Here is a 20,439-nt window from a genome sequence, read left to right as displayed (position 1 = left end):
GGGGAATGATCGAGGCAGACATGCCAGCTGAGCTCTGTCTTTCTGGTGGTCCCATGCAACCCTGGGTGCACACGCTGCACGGGGGCTTTGCCTGATGTGGACATGTAGGTCCAACAAAGAGAAGGAAGAAATCTCCCCATCCAAAATGCTGTGGGCCTGTCCTGCTATCACAGGATGGGGAGCTGCAGAAAAAACTCAAATTCAGCAGTTACGGCTATGAGAAATGAGGCATCAACGCGAGGCAGGTGGGAAAGACGGGAATAAAGGGCAGGGCCTTCGGGCACAGGCCTATGTCTTGTGCGACACTTGAGGGCTACAGTTCCTGTGCTGGGGGAGGCTCCTGGTGCTGCCTCTTGGGCTTGGAGAGGTTTGTGCCTGGGCTGGGTCTGCTCTGGTGAGGGTCTACTGGTATTGTCCCACTAGCAGCTCCTCTTAATAGGCACCACCTCAAACTAATAAGATGGTGTTTTGCGGCATCTTGTGTTCTCCAAGCAAAGGAAGCCATGCAATCAGGGAGCTTCTATATGCCATTAATACATGACCATATGGCACTGCTTGTGTGCAGGTGAGGGCTCCTGGTGGTTTAGCAACGTCATGAAGCATTTCTGCCATGGATCCTACTTGTCTAGGGTGGCCTAGAAAAACCTAAATGGGCACAGGAGGACATGCTGCTGTCTCACCGAGCTCTGCATGTGTAGGAAGCTGAGCTGGAAAGCATCCCTGAGTTTGCTGCGGTCAGGCAGGCACCTGCTCCGCCCTGGGGCTGTCGATGGGCAGAAGGTTTGCTGGTCCCATGTCACAGGCTCTGTCTGAAAAAAACCCACTGTGGTGCTAATGAAGGGGCTTTCTCATTGGGAACCAGCGGTTTTGAGCATATCTCAGCATGCACAAAAGTGTGGGAAATGGAAGGGGTAAGGAGGGCTAGGTCAGGGCAGGTGTTTAGGACATGGTGTACACCTTGGGGTGATGCTGAGGACAGGCCATGCCACTTCCCAGCCCCTTTCCCTCCTAGTATCTGCCATGAGCAGCTCTTGCAAGCAGCAGGCTGGTTTCGCCAGCAAAGGGTGATGAGTTTGTCTTTGGTGGGTGCTCTGGTCTGCCTGTCCATCAGGAAAAGCTCAGACACGTAATAAAGTGCATGCGCACCTTGCTGTGGCACATGCAGCACATCGATGCTGGAAGTCCTCCATGGACTTGAGCCGACGGCGCTGTGCCAGGGTAGGCATTGGCCACTGCCATTCAGATGATTTTCAACTTTATTTTTAGACATCTTGAGTGCAATTCACTTCAGCTGAAGCCAATTCCTCGATGTGCTGGCAGATGAAGGGTTGTGTGGACAGGAGCGTGCCTGCTCAGGGGGAATGTGCCTTTCTGTGGGATGCAGGGAGGTTTTGGGGAAGCTGAGCCTCTCCCCTTCTGCCAGCAGCAGGTCGCTGCAATGAATGAGTTGCTTAGGAGAGGGCTTTCCTGCAACTCTTCAAGGGACTGCTCAGATTCGGTATTTCAAGAGGCGCCCCATGAGCAGTGGCGCCCATAACACCCAGTGTCTGGTGGATTTGGGACCAGGAGAAGGCCCCTGTATGGATCCGTTTTGATGATCTCAGGCTTTCTGTACATTCGGCATCCCTTTTTCAGCGTGTTTCCATCTCACAAGTCCCTGGGAGAGGATGCAAGTGGCACAGGCAGCATGGGAGATGCTTGGTGCCATCTATTTTGAAGAAGCGGAGGGACAGCATGTAGTCATGCCACTGCCTGTGTTTTATTGTGGCCAGAACCGCCACAGGCTCTAAGCTGTCAACATGTAATTGTATATTTTTTGTCTGGTAATAAAATTTTGTTTTACCAAAGAAAAAAGAAAGAACCGAAAGAACCACCCAAAGAGAAACAAATTCTTTTTCTCCACAGTTTTTCATATGTGATTTATAGGTGTGTTTTTCCAAGTAAAACCAAACAAGGCCAGTGAGTGACTCTGAGTTAAAGTTTGATTTGGTTAATTGAAACAAGAGCCATCTGGGTGGAAATGTGAGGTTTTAGACAGCTGTTTATATTGTTTCATGTGGGATTTCTAAAATTTCCAATTCCGTAGTTACTAAGGAGCATGCCGTTTGACGATACCATGAGGTTGTATAGGTATAAATGATCTATGGAGAAGACAGAAAAAAATATCACAGCTATAAAAATAACAACAGCTTTGCAGCTCTGCAGTAAACTGTTCTGAAGGTATTGACCAAGTGTGCTTCGCTGAACAATGGTCCAAGCTCCACCTTAAAAAGGTGGAAAAACATGATGAAAACGAGTACTTCATATTGCCTGGACCTCCCCTGGCAGGCAGGCATCCACAGGCCATCATTGTTGAGGTTGCAGTGCTGTTTGTTTGCTGTATAATTCACACATTCACCCCATCTCTTGGCAGTGATTCCCTCCTCTGGGGGAGGGAACAAAAAAAAGGCTTTGGCCTTTCTCTGGCCAAAAAAAAAAAAGCTGGCGTTTATCTTCAGCAATGCAAGGAATTGTCTCTCATCTCCAGATTTCTTTGGTTCACCTGCCTTTATCAACTCTTGGCTGTTCTACCACAAAGGGAGAGCAAAGGGAGAAAAATGTTGATGTTGACTTAGGTGTGCTGGGATCAAATCCCACTAGCATTAAGAAGCTTGACATGGAGGCTTAAAAATAAACCTTTCTTGCTGTCCTAGTTGCTCAAATCCTTTTTGTGTTGAAATAATTGAAGACATTTGAGATGAAGGAAGGGGCTGAGGTCATTGTGTGTCCAGTAATGGTACGACTGTATTTTCTTTTGTCTGGACAGTTTAATGTCTTGAAGTGGCTCTTGTTTCCTCTTATTAATTCCTGTAAATATCATGGAAAAGGATCTCACAGCTCAGCCATGCAGCAGCCAAGAGTTGCACAACCACCTGCCTCTTGGACTGGCTTCATAGCTCAGCAGAAAACTATGCGTTTAAAAAAATTTCGACCAAGGAAAAAAGGATGCATCTTTTTTTTTTTGTGGAACGTTTTCCTGTGTTTCTGGACCAGCAAAAACTCTTCTCTTTGTTTTTTTCTTTCTTTTTTTTTCTTTTAAAGATTTTTGGCTTTATTTCTGAAGATGTACTGTATTTAGAAAAATCTATAGCTTATTTGTCTGAACCTAACTAAAACAGCCAACAAAATATGTGCTATTAGTGTACAGGTTGGACTGTACATGAATTGAGTGAAGCCACCAGCCCTTCAGCTCACTTGGAATGAGAACTTGGCCAGTATTAAATTTATTTAAAATCTCCCTGCTGGGAGAGTGTTGGCCTTGGGCACCAGCCCACCCAGCTCAGGCTGGACTCAGCCCCTGTGCAGTTACCTATAAGCCATTAGAGTTCCCACCGCCACAAATCCGTTTGTGCTTTGTGATGCCTCCGGGGAAACTAGCCTGGCAGAGTGGAAGAGCTGTGCTTCTCCACACACCCACACCCCCCCACACCCCCCCCCCCGATGTAATTATAACCAGTTATTCCCATCCCTTTGCCCTGTTTTGGATTCTTTACATATTGTTTCGGAAAAGCTTAGTGGAATCGCAGCCTTTGTATATATAAAATATAGGGTGATTGAAGACCTGGCCACTTTTTTATTTAGCTTCCTCAGCCATGCGTTCCTCCCAAAGCATTTTCCCCTCTTGCTGCCAGATCACTGTTTAAACTGTGTGTAAATACAAAAGGAACTGCGGACAACGTTTAAAAGTGCTGCACCATGTTGGGAACAGGGCTTGCTGGAAAGAACATCTTCCTAGAGGCCTTTTTTTCCCCTTTTCCTGTGGTTTTGCGGTTCCCTTAGGTCAGATCAAAGCCCTGTATGGGTGCCACCAAGTCTAATGGCTCTCTGGTTATCCATCCCTGTTTGGACTGAAATAGCTCCACCGTTTTTTTCTTTTAAACTGAATTCTTTCCTGTCCTTTGAGTATAGAGAAGTTGTAATTAGGAGGAAAAAAAAAAAAAAAGAGACCCTTAGAACCACTATGAAGAGAAGAGATAAAGACGAAAGAGCCTTCTGTAACAAATTTGAGGCAAAGAAAAATAGCAGGTTTGTTCCTTTTTATCATAAGGTTTTCTTGGAAAAAGTTGAAGGCAGAAATGAATAGCCAGGCTCTCTTTTCTGCGCCTGTAGCATCGCTCTGCATGTTAGTCTTGCCCTTCATCTGCAGCTTTTCTTCTTTTGTAGTCCTGGCACTGGACAATTCGTGTGCTACAAGAAAGTTCTCTTGTGTTTCTACTGAGCATGGAAAACACGCTCAGCTCGTAACACTTCTCAGCTCGAGTGTCATGCGCCCCACCTGAGTTGCCGGCGGTACAGCTCAGCTGTGGCATGGTACGGTACGGTACACAGGCAGACCCGGGGAGGGCTCTGACAGCACATCTTATGTACTGGCCTTTCTCCAAACATGCTTTTTTGGAGGTGGGAAGGCGTAAGTATGAAGTGTATACAGTCTGAATTCAGAGGGATGAAGATAATGTAAATGCTGGCTTTTAGGGTGTTTTCAGAGGACAAAGTATCGAAAGTGAAGCTAAATTACCACTATGACTTTTCAAATCTTTTTTCTCCCTGTTTCACAACCAGCCCTCCTGCCGTGATGCTGCCTGTCTGTAGGGGATGGGTGGGTTTCCTGAATCAGGGAGACAACAAAATTCTTTCCCTTTTTTTGTTCCTGTGTGTGCTGGAAGCAACACAGTGACGGGCTGTGGGAGGGATGTGCTAAGCTCCAGCGCTCTTTCCACGAGCCCAATATTGAAACCATGGGATGGAATAAAATGGCTACTCTGAGGATATTAAAAGGGAATCCATTTCATTCTCCAGTTTCATTAAAAGCCATTAACATAATCACTATTTATAAATCCCTAGTGCAAATGATGGTACAGCTGGTCAGAAGAAAAGAGGTTCAATGGAAACAGGGAGTTTATTTGCATTAACTGTCGTTACATGCTCCTCTGGCGGCAAGGGGAAAGGGTGAGGGCATGGACCGTTTCAATGTCAGTGATTACACCACTCACATATTCTTGTAACTCTTCAACAAATCACAGTCATGATTGGAAAACACTGGTTCGGAACAATGCCTTTTAAACATAAAACATTGCTGTTTATACCAACTGTAGGGGAAAAGTTGTCTTGGAAGTGAAGAATTAATTAATGGAGAAGAATTGGGGGCAAGGAGACAAACTCAGATTCGTTTTTTTAATCTGTGAAAAATACTATAACTAGGATCTTTTCTGTGCAGTGTGATTAATCAGGGATATATGATAGGTGTCCTGCAAGCACAACAACGGGGTCCCTCCCTTCCTCAAAGCGAGACACGTGGTGGCCTCAAGCCTCAAGGGCCCAGCAGCACTCACTAATAGAGCAGGTTTTTTCGGTCTCTTAGATTGCTCTTAGGCTGTGTCTGTGGTCTCTGCTGCAGCAGTGAATGCTGCTGGCCTGGAGCAGGGAGGAAGGGGAAGTGATCTCTGAGACAGACCCCAGTGGCACCATATCCTATAAAATTAAGAATATCTCTGTGTCTGTCTTGATGCCATGAAAATCTGTATTTGATCCGTGCTGTAGAGCACCGAAGCCACTGAAGACAAAGTCCTTCTCTGATGACTGTAGGAGCAGTCAGAGAAAAAGGCACCTGGACACATGTACTGTGGGACTGTCCTTGAGTCAGGCTGTGGAAAAAAGGGGATGCACAAGGAAAATGGTGCTTGACATAACAGCAAAGCCACTTGTTGAAATGGGGTCCTTGGATGCTGGCCTTCTAAGCTGGGTTTAACTTGCAGTGAGCAAAATGCAGTTGATTTAAAAAAATTGATGCGTCAGAAGATGGTAGTGGGCTTCAGACCTGCCCAAAGTAACAACCATTAAAAAAAAAAATAGTTTAGCATTGTAAATCCATGGAAATTGGACCCCATTTCTATATGAATTTAGTAAATCAAAACAGAACTCAACCACCCCAGAGAACATGAGGGTTTTCATCCACATTGTTCTTCCTCTCCTCCCATTTTTGGGTCTCCAGATGAGTTCATTCATTCAGACCAGTCTTTCCAGCCTGAAGTGTTACATCTTTTAGTGCTCTTTGCTTTATGGTCCACTTTATTGTCTGTTTCTAGAAAACAATGAAAATAATAAATCACAAAAATACATATTTTAATCATGGACTGACAAGCTGAGCATTTAGATTTGAAAAATATTTAGTCTCTCAACTTAGCTGTCCTCAGAAACCATTTGCGGAGTTGCTTAAACAGATGTCAACTGCTTCTTCTCATTGCTTTTGATCACCTCCCAAAACTGTGCTGTGGACTCTGAGTTTAGGACTAGAAGATAAAGTGAGCTGAGCAGCCCTCTGCTCTTTGCAAGTTAAACTTAACTTTCTAAAGAAGGTAACAATTTTGCAAAAACATAATACATCAAGTAAGTGGCACAGGTTTGCTCTCCTGCTGTATGAAATCATACGTGTTGCATATGCAGCATATTAGTGAGAATGTAGTCCAAAAATTCCCAATCAGAGCTATAGTAAGAGTGGCTGGTGGATTATTTTGACAAGATGTTTTTCTCTTTAGCCAGTAGCCAAAAGTTTCGTCTAGTTTTGCATCCTATATTTTATGACTTTCAAATCCCTGACATCTTTCAAAGCTGTTTGGCTTGGGAGCATGGCCTTCTGAGTAAAAACGAGCCAGTGGACTTGGGTGTCGAGGCCATATAACAGATTACAATAAGCTATGCCATTTCCAAGGCTCGTCATCTATCACACAGCTGCTTTCATCGCTCACACCGAAAGACTTAAGCAGGGATTATGGCACGAACCCTGCCTTTTCTCCAGGCCTCTCCCACTTGCTCTCCCTCTGTCTCTCATTAACCAAGTCTAAGAATTTGTTACTAGAGTTGCAGACTCATTGACCCAGATTTGCTAATAATACGGGGGAGAGGAGATTTTTTTCTGTGCTTAATCGCTGGCTTCTATGTATTCTTACTGCTATTTATATGCAGGAGAACTAAAAGCCTGTAATAAAGATGGGGCCAACTTTGCAGCAAAATTCATGCATGCATGCAGTAAGAAGCACAACATGAGAGAGACGGGGGAACAGGGAGACGGAGGTAAGCGTAGGTGGACTTACCTATACTTGCAGACCCAGCAGCAGATTTTTTGACAGCAGACCCTGCTTCTACACAAGACCATTTTGGTTTAGTTCAGGGCTCCTCACTTTGCCCTGAAAATGCCACACCATTGAAGTTGTGCACTGGCTTTCCCTGTGTCAAGTTTGATTTCCTTTACCACCACAAAGCAAAGTCAAGCCGAAGGTCTGGAAGTGGCTTGGGAGAGTATTCCTGCCTGATGTGGGAGAGTGCTGGCTCTCCCCAGTCTTTGGGGCTCTGTGATCACTTCTAGGTCGTGCAAGATTTGCCATCAGCACTTTTCATCCTTGGAGCAGGCCTTCTGTCATGGTTTATTTTCTGCTTCGAGCCAGCTGGTGGGTCTTGGAGAGAGACATTGGTGTTTCAGCTGCACTTGCCATCTTTTGGCTCTGATGCTAGTGTCATGATGTGACGTTTGGATAACCAGGAGAGCTAAGGCCTGGTGTTGCCTTTCCTGTCAAAACAACTGTTCTTTTAAATGATGTGGTTGAACTTTGTGTTCATATGAGCTCCCCACTGCAAGGAAAGGGCTTAGTTTGAAAGGAGCAGCGAGGCAGGAGCTCGTTTCCTGAGGACATGGTGGGAGATGGGATGGAGCAGCCTGGAAAATACTTCAAGGTCCTGCTGGAATTGCCCGTATTTACTGGTTTGAGAAAGGATCAGAACAAAAGGATTTTGCCTAATGCTGTTGGCAAATACCTCTCTGCTTTCATGGAGGAACACCTAGAAGACCAGAATAAATGTGTCATTAGCCTCTGCCTAGAAAAAAAAAGGATTTTAGCATTTTTTAAAAAATCCCCCATAAACTGTTTGGTTTCAAGCATTAGCCACAGAAGCAAGAGGGTTTTCTTACTCAAAAATCCTTGTGGAGACAGGCAGAACTTGATTTTGCAAGCTAAAGTCAATCCCTGTTCTCTGTCAGGGATTTTTCCGGACTGTTTTGCAATGAAAAATGTTATATGTCCATTAGATATTCGCCTTGAGAGTTACCTCAGTGCCACAACACACCTTCTTTTAATGAAAAAACAGCTTCTTTCTTCCTTCCCTCCTCCCCAAATTAGTCTCTTCAAAAATGACACATTTCCTGCAATTCACTACAGGCTGTTCAGTCTCCCCTTAACACCTCAATTTCTGTATCACTCTATTGCAAGTGAATTATGTGGGTTTTTAAACTCCCTGGAAATTTGTCTCAGGTTAGCAGATGGGGCAGGGAGACCTTTGCACCAAAGCAAGGCTCTGGACTGGTCATGCAAACCACAGGAATTTAAATGGGGAATATTTATTAATTGTCAGGTTGAGTTTTCCAGTATTTGAGCCAGCAGGATGCTCAGAAATGAGGCCATTTTTTTTTTGTAGCAGCCTTATAGTGGATTTGATAGCCTAACTCTACAAATTCACATTGATGAGCATGGAACAGGCGACACCAGTGCTTCCCGCAGAGCTCCCTGACACTTTTTCTGTATTTTTTTTAAAAAAAAAAGTCTAGGCAGTGCACTAAATTTATATGTGAACAGATTATTATCTCTTGTTCTCAGAAGATAAGATCTCATCAGAGCAGAATCCTGTTTCGTGTTACTGTTAACATTTGTTATCTGCAGTAACAGCCTAGCCTGCTTCTTCCAGCCCCCAGCAAGGCTCCAGCCAGTGTGCCTGCGGGCAGCTGCATCGTCTCCGGCAGTAAAAATGCAGAGGGATGAGCATGGCGAGGACCATGCTTTTACTGGACCACACTGTGATTGACTTTCGGTCTGCAAGGGTTGTTTCTACAAGCTTGCGATCATGCAATAAACTTGACCTCATTGTCCCCACCTGTTGGGATTTTCCTGTTTCAAAGCAAAGGCCACCTGCCGCCTCTCTCCAGATGCCTTGTTTAATGTTCAACAGGGTTGTTGCAGCAGCAGCAGCAACCTATCTACTGTAATAGGAAAAAGTTCTAATGTTACAGATAAAGCAGTGGCCGTAAAGATAAGACAGAGGCATGTTAGGTGGATTCCCTTTCGCCTGTGCAGGGAGTGTTAATAGATAGATTTCAGGCTGCACGCTGCTGCCTTTCAGCCTTTTCTCAGAACAACACGGGGAGACCGCACTCCAGCTGCATGCTGATGAGCTGTATCGCCTGAGAGCTGTTCACCCACGGGGTAGTGGTCCCAGTAATTTCTGTTCCCTGGACATCCTTGCTTTAGCCAGTATGGATCCCTGTTTGGCACCTGGCTGCCCCGTCATTTGCTCGCCTTGTGGTCCTGTGCATCTTTTGTCATGGATTTACTTGGAGGGGGTCCCCAGAAAAGGGCCGTGGGACCCAGGGAATGTCTTTTGATGCAGCTGTTGTAGAGTTAATGCAAACTGTGGATTTACCCGTGGCGCATCACATCGGGAGGGCAGTGCTCTCCTCCTCCGACTGTCAGGCTGCCCTTGCCGTAGCTCTCTGCTGTAGCTCTGGTTTCCTTGGATGTTATTCTCTTCTCCCTCATTTTAGGGCTTTCTGTGATATTATTCCTGCCTGTTTTGTCAGGGCAAGTGAAGAGAGGATCGGTCTGGCTTAAGGTCAACTCCCCAGCTAAGCAGCCTCCTCCATCCTGCACCCCAGAGAGCAGCAGCCTTGGAGCTGGCTCTTGCTCTGAATTTTGTCTGCTGCTGTCAGTGGGATTACAGGGCCACAGCAAACACGATGCTGTGAACAAATGGGTGAAAAAAAAAAGTTTATTTTTAGAACTGGAACCATGATAAATATGTGGAATTTGTCCAGTGTCTGCCTGCTGTACCTTTTTGAAATGCAAAGTGCGTGTTTGTTAAAATTCCTCTCCAAAGGTCAGCATAACCTAAGAAATAAATGTGCTGGCCTTTTGGAAAGCAGGTGAAGTTTCAGATGTGCGATAGCTACTTGCAGCTGAGAGCATGGGCCCCCATCGCCCAAACCTGTTTCAGTGCCTCCCATGTGACACCATAAGGATGTGGATGGAAATGCTGCCTTGCCAAAAGCGTTTCTTTTGCAGGTTTCAGCCCTACAACATTCTTTATCCTTCAGCTTTTTCTTCCATTTTCCTGGATTACTTCATAGTTGCTGAAGTCCTGCTCGTGCGTTTGAGGGACTCAGGCTGCGAGTATCATGTTTGCAGTTGGTGAAAGTAGGGATGAAAAATGGAAAACTCTAGAATGAAAAGAAGCAAAATGCTGTATGGGACCTCAAGACATCACCCAGGGGGACCCAGTGAGTTCGCGTCCCATTTGATGATCTAGCCAGCCTGCTGACCTGCTTACAGGGCTCAGGGATTGAAGTATTTGAGAACCTTGCATTTTTTAATCCTTTTAGCTTCCTGCGAGGTGGAGGAATACTATTACTCTCTCTTAGGCAGGGAAGTGAGGCATAAAGAGAAGAAATTACTTGCTCAAAGCATTGTAGGAATCTCATAGCTGTAAAGAATAGTTGGCATAGCTCTTAGCTGCCTGTCACGGCATCAGGCACCCTTGTGTAGGGTGGCATTTCTGTCACAAGCTTGGCTGTCTATCCCACTGACGGTCTTTTGGGTAAGAAAGCAGATAGGAGAGGGGAAGGTTTGTAGAAATAGCAGAGGAACTGAAATGTGACCCAAACTGTGGAAGCCAAGCCACAAGTTAGGGCAATTCAAAGGCACAAACATCCTGTGGAGCTTGCCTAGTCCCCGTCAGTCCATAATGAGTAAAGCACATGCCCAAGCTCAGCTTCAGGCGTGTTTCAGTGGGAAAGCTCTGCCTCCCCTGCCTTGGGTTATGTCAGGCTTTATTCCTGGTGGCAACCGGCAGGTGTTCATGTGAGGGGGGAATGGTGTTATAAATAAATTATCCATTCATTTCCTTCTGGAGACTTTCCTATTGTTTAGGTACAATATGCTTTCCTGTTTTTTAAAAAAAAACCAAAACAAAACAAAACAAAAGCCAAACCCTGGCCCCAAGTTCCTCTCTGGCAGGGTGGACCCAAAGCTGCATTTGAAGCAAGTGCCCGTGTCATCACTCTTCTGTCCGTCGTGCTGCTGTCACTGTCACTCGTGCCTCGGTCCTCCGCGCTTTCCAAAAGCAGTGTGAGAAGTGCCTGCCCGGGGGCTGTGCCGGAGGGCATCGCGTCCCGCCGTGCTCAGTCTTTACGTGTGTCTTTTCTCGGGCAGGTCGATGTGGGAGGAAGGCGGCGGAGGGAAGCAGGGGATTCTTCTGATAGCAGAGAGGAGAACAAAAGCTCTTTTCCCTCCTTCCTCCTCTTGGCCAACACAGGGACATTGAGGCCAGGGCACTCACTTTCACAGGGGAGTTGTTTTTAACCATTTTAGAAAAAAGTGCAGCTCAATGGATTATAAAATGAGGCTTCTCCACACGGGTAGCCTGTTGCCCGGCAAGACGAGGTGTGATGTGAAAGCACCAAGCCCACCGGGTCCCGCAGAAGCCCCTCAGAGGCTGTCCTGGAAACACCCATCTCTGGCTTTGCTTAACCCACATCCCAGCTGAATGGCACAAAGGCTTTATGAATCCAGATGAAAAATGGGGAACCGGTGTGGGAAAGCTTGGCCAGGAGAGGATTCACCCCTTGCTGCGCAGGGTCACTTGCCCAGCACTATGTGCTGGCTGGGTTCATGCCGCCATGCCTTTATCTGCTGAGGAACCCCCAAACCATACTTCCTCTGCGGCAGCATCATTTGTCGGGAACATTTGCAGGCAGACACATGGAGCAGCACCCACATGAGCCGCGGGTGGGTGTGTGCTGAGAGCAGCCAGCTTCTGCATTTTAGCTCTTCAGGAGGCAAGACATGAGATTTCTCCTGGGAACACCCAAGAGAAATACCTGTGCCTTTTGCAAGCATGACCAAGGCTGACCTCACAGACCCAGGGAACCCCCTCCTGCACTGGGAGAGCCCAGGGGGGAGCCTGGCCCACAGTGTTGCTGTGAGTGGAGGTGCTGTGCCAGGCAGGGGACCTGCCCTGAGGGGATTTAACACCCGGAGGGGGCTTCTCTCCTCTCTGTCTCCCCCAGGACTCTGCCTTCACGGCCCTGGCATGGAAATGGCAACCCCCCACCCGTGTAACAGCAAGGATATATTTATTTACATTAGTGTACAACAGGATTAACCATTACCTTGTGCTATGCAGTGATTGTCACGTGCAGTATGCATGAAGGGATACAAAAGACCTTTTATTTAGCCACTGCATTTGCCTGTCATAATTTAGGATTGCCCTTTGTGTCTTATGCAAACAGTAGCTTTTTGCCTTTGACTCCTGGTACAGATACCTGATTTCAAGGGCTAATCCTGTGTTCAGGTGTTGCCTGTGACCCCTCATCTCCTGCATTTGCAAAGGCAGCAGTTAGTTAGAGCCTCTCTTAGGCACAAATGCAAGGCCCAGCCTCTCGCTGCCCTACCTGGTATGGTTTTGTTTGCAAAAAAGGTGTCATAACGGCATTTCTCCTGCCAGCTTTCCCAGCTAATCTCCCGGCATCTTCTGGTGTTTCTTTCCAAGAAAGGAAAGCGTCAGAAAATCCTTCCCTTTCATGAAGCAAAACTAGGGGTTACACACAGGGAGGAAGCAGCTTGAAGGAAGGGCCAGGCAGGCAGCTTCTAAAGCTTCAAACGTGGCAAAATATTTCAAAATAAATGTGTGCATGTGGTGCAGTTTTATACTTAACAAGATGACTTTGAACATCCAGGATGCCTTCCATTTTTGCTTTAGAAGTCTACAAGGCCAGGTGCAAAGAAGAGGAGAGGTGGAGTGGGTGGGAAGTGGGGAGATTGAAGTGCCTATAACACCGTGGTGGTGGTCATAGGAGCCCTGGTCCTGGAACAAGAACCCAGGTGTTCAGGGATATGTAAAAGAGATTGTCTCCGCCTCAGGGAGCCTTAGAGCTAAGGCTTAAGATTGAAAGTTGAGCTTTTTTCATTTCTGCTTCATGCTTGTGTGAACTTCACTTTAGGCCTCAAATCTGCTTTTCTTGAAATTGGTCTCGAAATTGCTATTGACTTTAAATGCTGCAAGATCTCACCCATAAATTCTCCTTCTCCCATCTGTAAAATGAGGATGGCAGGATTTCTCTGCCATCTGTGATGCTGTGAAGCTGAAAACAATCATCATTTATAAAGTGCTTTGAGCTCAAATGGGAGGTTCTGTGTAAAGGCAAGGCTTTGTGGGATGAAATGTCCCTTTAATGTGCCAGTTGCATCTGATATCTGAACCAGGGGCTGGGTTGAAAGTTTTGGAGGAACAGCCTGGTGATGCAGAGGTAGTGCTGCAGCTGCTAAATGTCTTGGTTTATTTGTGTTGTTCAAAAGCTTCTGTTCATCGTTACAAAATTAAGGGACAGAGAAGCCAGCGGCTGCATGTCCCACAAAAATCAGTATCCTCCCTCCGCGTTCATCTTGAGTACCTCTGATCTGAACAGCCACGGTTCTCAGAGGTGGTGTGACTCTGGCTGCCAGCTGGTGATTTACAGCATGTGCATTGCAAATAGGAAACTCGGAGCCACAGTCACAAGTGTTAGGCCTTTCCGAGTGCAATAGGATGCATCTGATGGGAACAGAGGATGTTCATTTTTGTCCAGGTTTGCAGGGCATAGAAGGGAAGCTGCCTAACCTTTGCCCCAAGAGCCACATTTACCTTATATTTGCATGAAGCTGAGGGACAAATTGGTGCAACAAAGAGCAAATTGTGGCCAAGCACAACATTTTAAGATTAAATATGCGGTTCCCAGCGAGTAATGCAAAGCACGTGTGGCAGGCCAGTTGCAATTGCCTGGGCTGAGCTAACACACGGCTCAGGTCAGGCACTTCTGATGGAGCCACTGGTTTCTCCCTTTGCAGACACAAGCCACCAGACCCGCTCTGTCTCCAGCCGTCCCTACTACAGCTTGCCCAACAGCAGCCATGAGAGACGCTCGGTCCTCGCTATCACGGAGCCGCCGCGTTTCCACTCCCAAGCCAAAGGCAAGAACGTGCGTCTGGATGCTCACTCCCGCAAGGCCACGCGGAGGAACAGTTTCTGCAACGGGGTCACCTTCACCAACCGGCCCATCCACCTCTACGAGAAAGTCAGGCTGAAGCTGGTGGCTGTGCACCATGGCTGGAGCGGGGCCCTACGTTTCGGCTTCACTGTTCACGACCCATCGCAGATGAGCTCTGATGAGATACCAAAGTACGCCTGTCCAGACCTAGTGACCCGACCTGGATACTGGGCCAAAGCTTTGCCAGAGAGGTTTGCTGTGAGAGACAATATCTTGGCCTTCTGGGTTGACCGCCATGGGAGAGTCTTCTACAGTATTAACGATGAGGAGCCAATATTGTTTCACTGTGGTATTAAAGTTTCTGGTCCTCTCTGGGCACTCATAGACGTCTATGGAATTACCCATGAAGTGCAAATACTAGGTAAGTGTGTGTTTTGGCCCGTGGCTTGCTCTTGTGGGTGCTCTTTCCACAGAGGCATGATCACGTAGAAAAGACGCATGATCGATCTGGTTCATCATTGCTATGAGACACTTAAGAAAACTAATTTACTGTTGGTTTTGTGTCTCAAATTAACCATGTCTCTTTGGCTATCAGTGGGGATCCAGAAAGCAATGTATTTCAGAGATGCCAGTGATGGAAGGTCCTAAGGCTGTGCATTATAGCAGCCATGTGAAGGGATAAATGGAAATCTTTACATGTAACTTTACCCAGCTTTTTCTGAGCTAGTTGTGCTGCTATGGTATGGAAAAACATGATGCTGCTTTACAGCAAGGTCCCAGGGACTGAGGAGACAAAGTGACCCGTTCTGGCTTCCCCTGTTCTTTCCCAGCTACCAGTTGCTGCCAGTCCACTGGAAAACTACCACCCATTCCCCAAGAGTTTCCTGGCGCCCTTCCCCAGCCCCTCTCCCAGCTCTTGGCCTTGGTCCCCACCTAGGCTGGCAGTTTAACAGCCTGTGTTTGCAGATGTACCCCGACTTACCCTTCCCTTACACATGGGCATCACTGCAGCACAGGATGCAGCCTGCCAGCTGAAGAGTGATGAGAAAATGTAGGGCAAGCTCCTGCATGCTTCAGGAGCCTTGCCACCACGTGCCCTGTCTCCCCTCACCCCTAAGCAGATCGCTCATTCAGGTGGTGCCTGGCTGATTTACCAGCATCATCCCTGGGGAGGGCTGCAAGAGGGGATGAGTTTGTGCCCATTAGCAAACCGAGCCGATTGCCATGGAATGACTTTCCTTTTGTGACTTTTATGACATTGAAATTTCAAATTAATTCAGCATTAGATGGAGTGTTTTGAACTTGTCCACGCCACGAGGAATGCTTTTAAAATACAACTGTGTTGCTCTTTCCTGGAGGCTCCTAGGAGCTGATTTAGTTTTAACAGCCAAACTAAGCTGCACCTGCTTAAGGAGATGGTGCCTCCATCCTCACACTGAGCAGACACCAGCGATAAGTTGTGAAATGGTTAATCCAGTGGGCAGGCAGCTTCATCACATATTCTTCCAAATGGTACCAATTATTTTACAGGCGAGAAGGCTACACATAAACAACACTTTGCCCTGCCTGCTCTGCGTCAAATGTGTAATTAAACCTTCCCAGTAGCTTATCCTGTAATTGCAGTTGCGATACACCCCAGTCTCTGGTGCTCATCACAGAGGTGAAGGAGCGTTTGCTGTATTGGCTAGTCCAGCTGCTTCACCAGGACAGTCCTTCTGCCTCATTAGGTTATAGTTAGAAAAGTAAAAATGCAGCTTATTTCTGCTCCCTACCCTCAAGTCCTGCCTGCAGCATCCGAGTGTGCAGAGTATGAGTGAAAGACTTGGCCTGAGGGGACCTGTACTCTGATTTTTAAATTTTTTTAATCAAAGTACCAAGCCCCACAAACTGCCCCAGGAATCAGGGCGATGTTCGGCCATCTGGGACCCAGCCTCCTTGCTACAGTTGTGGTGGTGTCATATGTTTGTTTCTCCATCTCTTCCTCCCAAAATTTTGCAAGTTGAGAAAGCTGTGAAATATAGCTCAAATACAGATTCACAAGATGCATCTTTCAGCATTGTGAAGCTTGGATGTGTCTTACTCCTCTGTGGGAGCATTTTGTGCCAGATACCTGTGCTTGCTAGAAGCAGCTGGTCCAGCCATCAGCCTGCACTGGTGGCCTCTCCTGCATGGGCTTCTGAGTGCAGGCAGCCTCTGCTTTGCAGCTGCTGGATGCATTTGGGTGGTTTTCCTTCTTTGGTAAAAGCTTGGTCGTTTTCTCCTGCAAGGAGCAGGCAGTGTTGATGCTGGGAGTCTTCTTCCCTCTTCATCTTTGGGAAAAAACAGGGATCTGCTTCATTCATGCACACTCTTAACTTCTGTGTGCTTTGACTTTGCTCAGTGGGTTAATGCCTTACCTTTGTAGTAAAATGTCCACCCCAGGCAGTGCTGGAGGTAGAAGGAAGGGCACTCCCAAACCTCCCCACACCTTTAAATCCCAGCCTGGCATGGCTGAGGTGAAAATCTGGGAAATTAGTTAAGAGTCAGCATCCTGACATTCCCTTTGCTGTGAAAGGGGAAAATAACTCTCTACTGTAAAAATGTTCTTTCTAACACCTGCAGCAAGTAGCTTTTGTGACAGGCTCTCAAATAAAAATCTCTACAGTGGTGTGAACACCCCTGAGATACGAGGCTTGAAATCTTCTTGTAAAATGACCTCCCTTGGACACACGTATGCCTAGACATGTCACAGCTGTAAGGCAATGACAAGGAGTGTGAAAACAATATCTATTCCAGCTTGCGCTCCTTCACCCATTACTGTGTTATAGATTTGGCTTGCACAAGACCTTTGGACAACAAGATATTGAGACGTTTCCCTCTTTTACAGAGTGACCTCAAAGCTATTAGACCCCTCTACTGAGAAAGCTGTAGGACCACACTGGTTTACAGCTTTTCCCAGTTCACCAGTGCAAGGAGCTCCCAGATTACATGGGTACTTCATAACACTTGTTTTTCCTCAGCTAGTGCCAAGATGCAGCTATTTCTCTGCCTGCTGCCTGCTCCATGTGAGACTCTCCACTGCTAGCTGTTCATTAGTGGTTGACCTCTGGCTAATTTTTCCATTGTTTTTCCATTCAGAAGAACAGAATTCAGATAATCTGTAGGCTGAAATAATAACAATTGCAACCAAAAAAGTAGGGAATTATATCTTGACTGTAATGACCCTTATCACTGGGTTTATCTCACAGATAGCATGTTTGCAGAGACCATGACCACTGCCCGGCTCAGCACTGCCCGGCTCAGCACTTGCCTTCCGCAGAGCAACCATGATTCAGCCAACTTCAATAACAATGAACTGGAGAATAATCAAGTGGTGGCCAAAATTGCAAACCTAAACCTAAGTCGGGTACCAGGACTTGCAACAGACAACCACATCATCCCCTGTTGCCCAAACCGACGGCAGCGTGCCCAGGGGGTCCCAGCCTTCCTGGACACAGACCTGCGATTCCACCCCACCCGTGGACCTGACATCACCTTTTCTCAGGACCGGATGGTTGCATGCACCAACTGGCAAGAAAGCAATAGGACTTTGGTGTTCTCTGACCGGCCTTTGCACATCGGTGAAAGCCTCTTTGTGGAAGTAGGACATCTGGGGTTGCCATACTACGGGGCCCTTTCATTTGGCATCACTTCTTGTGATCCGAGTACTTTACGGACAAATGAACTCCCAGCAGATCCGGACTTTCTCTTGGACCGCAAGGAGTACTGGGTGGTTTACCGAGCGTTCCCGGTCCTCAACAGCGGCGACATTCTCAGTTTCATGGTCTTGCCGAATGGAGAAGTGCACCATGGGGTGAACGGAGCCAGCCGAGGAATGCTAATGTGCGTGGACACCTCACAGTCTCTCTGGGTGTTTTTTACAATACATGGTGTAATCAACCAGCTCAAAATATTGGGTAAGTGCAGCCAAAAGAAATGATAGTGGGGAGCACTTGGCTGGTGGCATTTCCTGGGCCAGAACGAGAGCTACAGGTTTGCATTCGCAGCATTGCCTTTAGCAGGTGGCCACCGATGTGAGTAAGCAGCTCCTGATCTCACCTTGTGTTTGCAAACAAGAGTGAGCGAGACATGGTAGCTGTCACATAGATGTATGCAACCTATATAAGTCCCCCAAAAAATGATGAGACTTGCGAGATAAAATAAGCAGCAGGTAGGGAGGCAAGGGTGGCTGGAGCCATCCAAACCCAGCTATTTTTCAGAGGGTTTGTTTTTAACAGAGATTCTTTATAAACCCATTATTCCAGCCAACAGGTATTAAACTTCTGCCTTGGTAAGGGCAATAATTTTTGTGAGTGCAGCTCTGGATTAAGCATGTGTGTTGCTGATAGGCAGTAATCGCTCCCCAAGTACTGCCACAGCTTGGGTATCAGATGTCACTTTCGATCTGTTGCTGGTGACCAGTTACAGTGCTTCTCCTTTCCTCTTGTTAAGGATTCTGTTAGAAAAGCAGATGTTGATGACTTTGTAAAGTAGGTTTTTCTCATTTAAAGCGGTGCCCTTTCCCAGCTGCCCCTCACCTGACAGTGAGGCAGCGATAGCTTGAGGCTGGTGCTGCTGGAGAGATTGGGACTGCAAGGAAGTGACTTTACATCCCAGATGATGTCTGTCAGATAACCTGGTGCTCACTTCACTGAGGCACTGAACAGAAATTGTGTAATGGCGTAGTGAGTTCCAGGCCCTGAAGGTCACATCCAAAATCATGCACCTGTATCGTTACTAAGGGGCAGAACTTAAATCAGCAGCTGGACTTTCTCCTAAAGCACCCTATGCACGTGGGGTGGGAGCGACTCACTGGGCTGAGGGGCATTTAGCTGGGGTTAGGTGTCTGTCAGCCCCGCGGCAGGCTCAGCTCTCTCTGTGTTTGCAGGCACTGTGCAGTCCAGCCCAGTGACCGTCTCTCCCTCAGGATCCCCCGGCGGCTCGCAGTATGACAGCGACTCGGACATGGCCTTCAGCGTCAACAGGTCGTCGTCTGCTTCAGAGTCATCACTTGGTAAGGAGAGCTGGGCTGATAGACGACGCTAGACAGCAGGGCAAGGTTAGGGGAGAGATGTTACATCTCCTGCGAGGCCAACAAATAACTGGAAGAAAACACAAAGGGGTGGGATGCTTTTCATGGCCTCAAGAAGGGCCGCATGTTGCTTCCCCCTTTGTCGGTCTGTCTAATGCGGGGCTGCCCTTGCTGCAGCAGCAGTGCTGCAGTAGCAGGGGTGCGGTATCGTGGCTGGGTGTCTTACACCACCCAGGCTGCTGCATTCTGCATTGCCAAGGCTCTACTACTGGAGGGATGCCCATGTAAATGCTCACATGCTGGTGTCTGGGTCTCAGGCAGATAGCCCCAGGTGCCCTGCCTCGTACTGTCGCTGGCACATGCCACCATTGAGCTGTTCCACAGCTGCCTGGAACGGCCAGCGAGACAGAAGAGCACCCTGCGTGGAGCACAGCTCCTTCAGGGAGAGCAGGACTTTGCACACCCACACCATGAAGCGGGTGTGCAAAGTCACAGCACTGCTTGGGGAAGCCCAGGTGAGCTAGAAAAGGGATGGCAGGCTCTGCCCAGAGCTGTGCCTGTGCTACCAGTTAGACTACACTAGGGTTTATTTGGCCAAACGAACCAGGCAATGACTAAGGAAAGAAGAGCCTTAAAAAATTGAGTTGAGTGTGTGTGTGTTGTACAGTGTCAAGTTTGCACTGTCCTTGTAACTAAATGATCTCATTTCTTCCTCCTCCTTTGCAGTGACTGCTCCCAGCTCCCCTCTGAGCCCCCCTATCTCTCCCGTCTTCCCCCCTCCAGAGCCATCAAGCAGCAAGAATGGGGAATGCACCGTTTGCTTTGACAACGAGGTGGACACAGTGATCTACACCTGCGGACACATGTGCCTCTGCAACACCTGCGGTCTTAAGCTGAAGAAGCAGCTCAATGCCTGCTGCCCAATCTGCCGACGGGTCATCAAAGATGTTATTAAAATATACCGCCCTTAGCGCCCGGCTCGGGCTGTAGGAAGGGGGAACGCCGCTAGCAGTAACCATGCCTTTCCGTCCCTGCTTATGGGTTATCGTGCTGGTCAGTCGTTATCAAGTGGCTCGTTATCTGTGTTTCCTTATTTGACTGGTAGGGCACAATTCAGGGATAAAATTGAGCTGAGGATCATGTGGGGCCAAAAGGCACGGCTGCCGCGTGCCCATGGGCAAATCCGGGGAATTGCGGTCTGGACCTGACCCAGCTGCAAATGAGAAATTTCCCGTGCAAAGGCTCTTTTTTTCCTCCTCCTCCTCTGGAGGAGGCTTGCTGTGGTGTGGAT

The 20,439-nt window shown here is 47.5% G+C and overlaps 1 protein-coding gene across 1 annotated transcript in view; it reads left to right on the top strand.

Annotated features, from left to right (window-relative positions):
• Positions 1-20,119, top strand: part of NEURL1B (neuralized E3 ubiquitin protein ligase 1B) — a 32,025-nt gene extending 11,906 nt beyond the window's left edge. Inside the window, exons 2-5 of the mRNA XM_086470831.1 lie at positions 13,959-14,519; positions 17,326-18,033; positions 19,005-19,130; positions 19,875-20,119. Coding sequence (XP_086326957.1) covers positions 13,959-14,519; positions 17,326-18,033; positions 19,005-19,130; positions 19,875-20,119 — 1,640 coding nt within the window. The remainder of the gene's footprint in view (positions 1-13,958; positions 14,520-17,325; positions 18,034-19,004; positions 19,131-19,874) is intronic.
• The last annotated feature ends 320 nt before the right edge of the window (positions 20,120-20,439 follow it).

This window comes from Leptosomus discolor, chromosome 10, assembly GCF_034619465.1.
Source record: "Leptosomus discolor isolate bLepDis1 chromosome 10, bLepDis1.hap2, whole genome shotgun sequence".
Taxonomy (NCBI): domain Eukaryota; kingdom Metazoa; phylum Chordata; class Aves; order Leptosomiformes; family Leptosomidae; genus Leptosomus; species Leptosomus discolor.
This window is presented reverse-complemented; position numbering and strand designations above follow the sequence as displayed.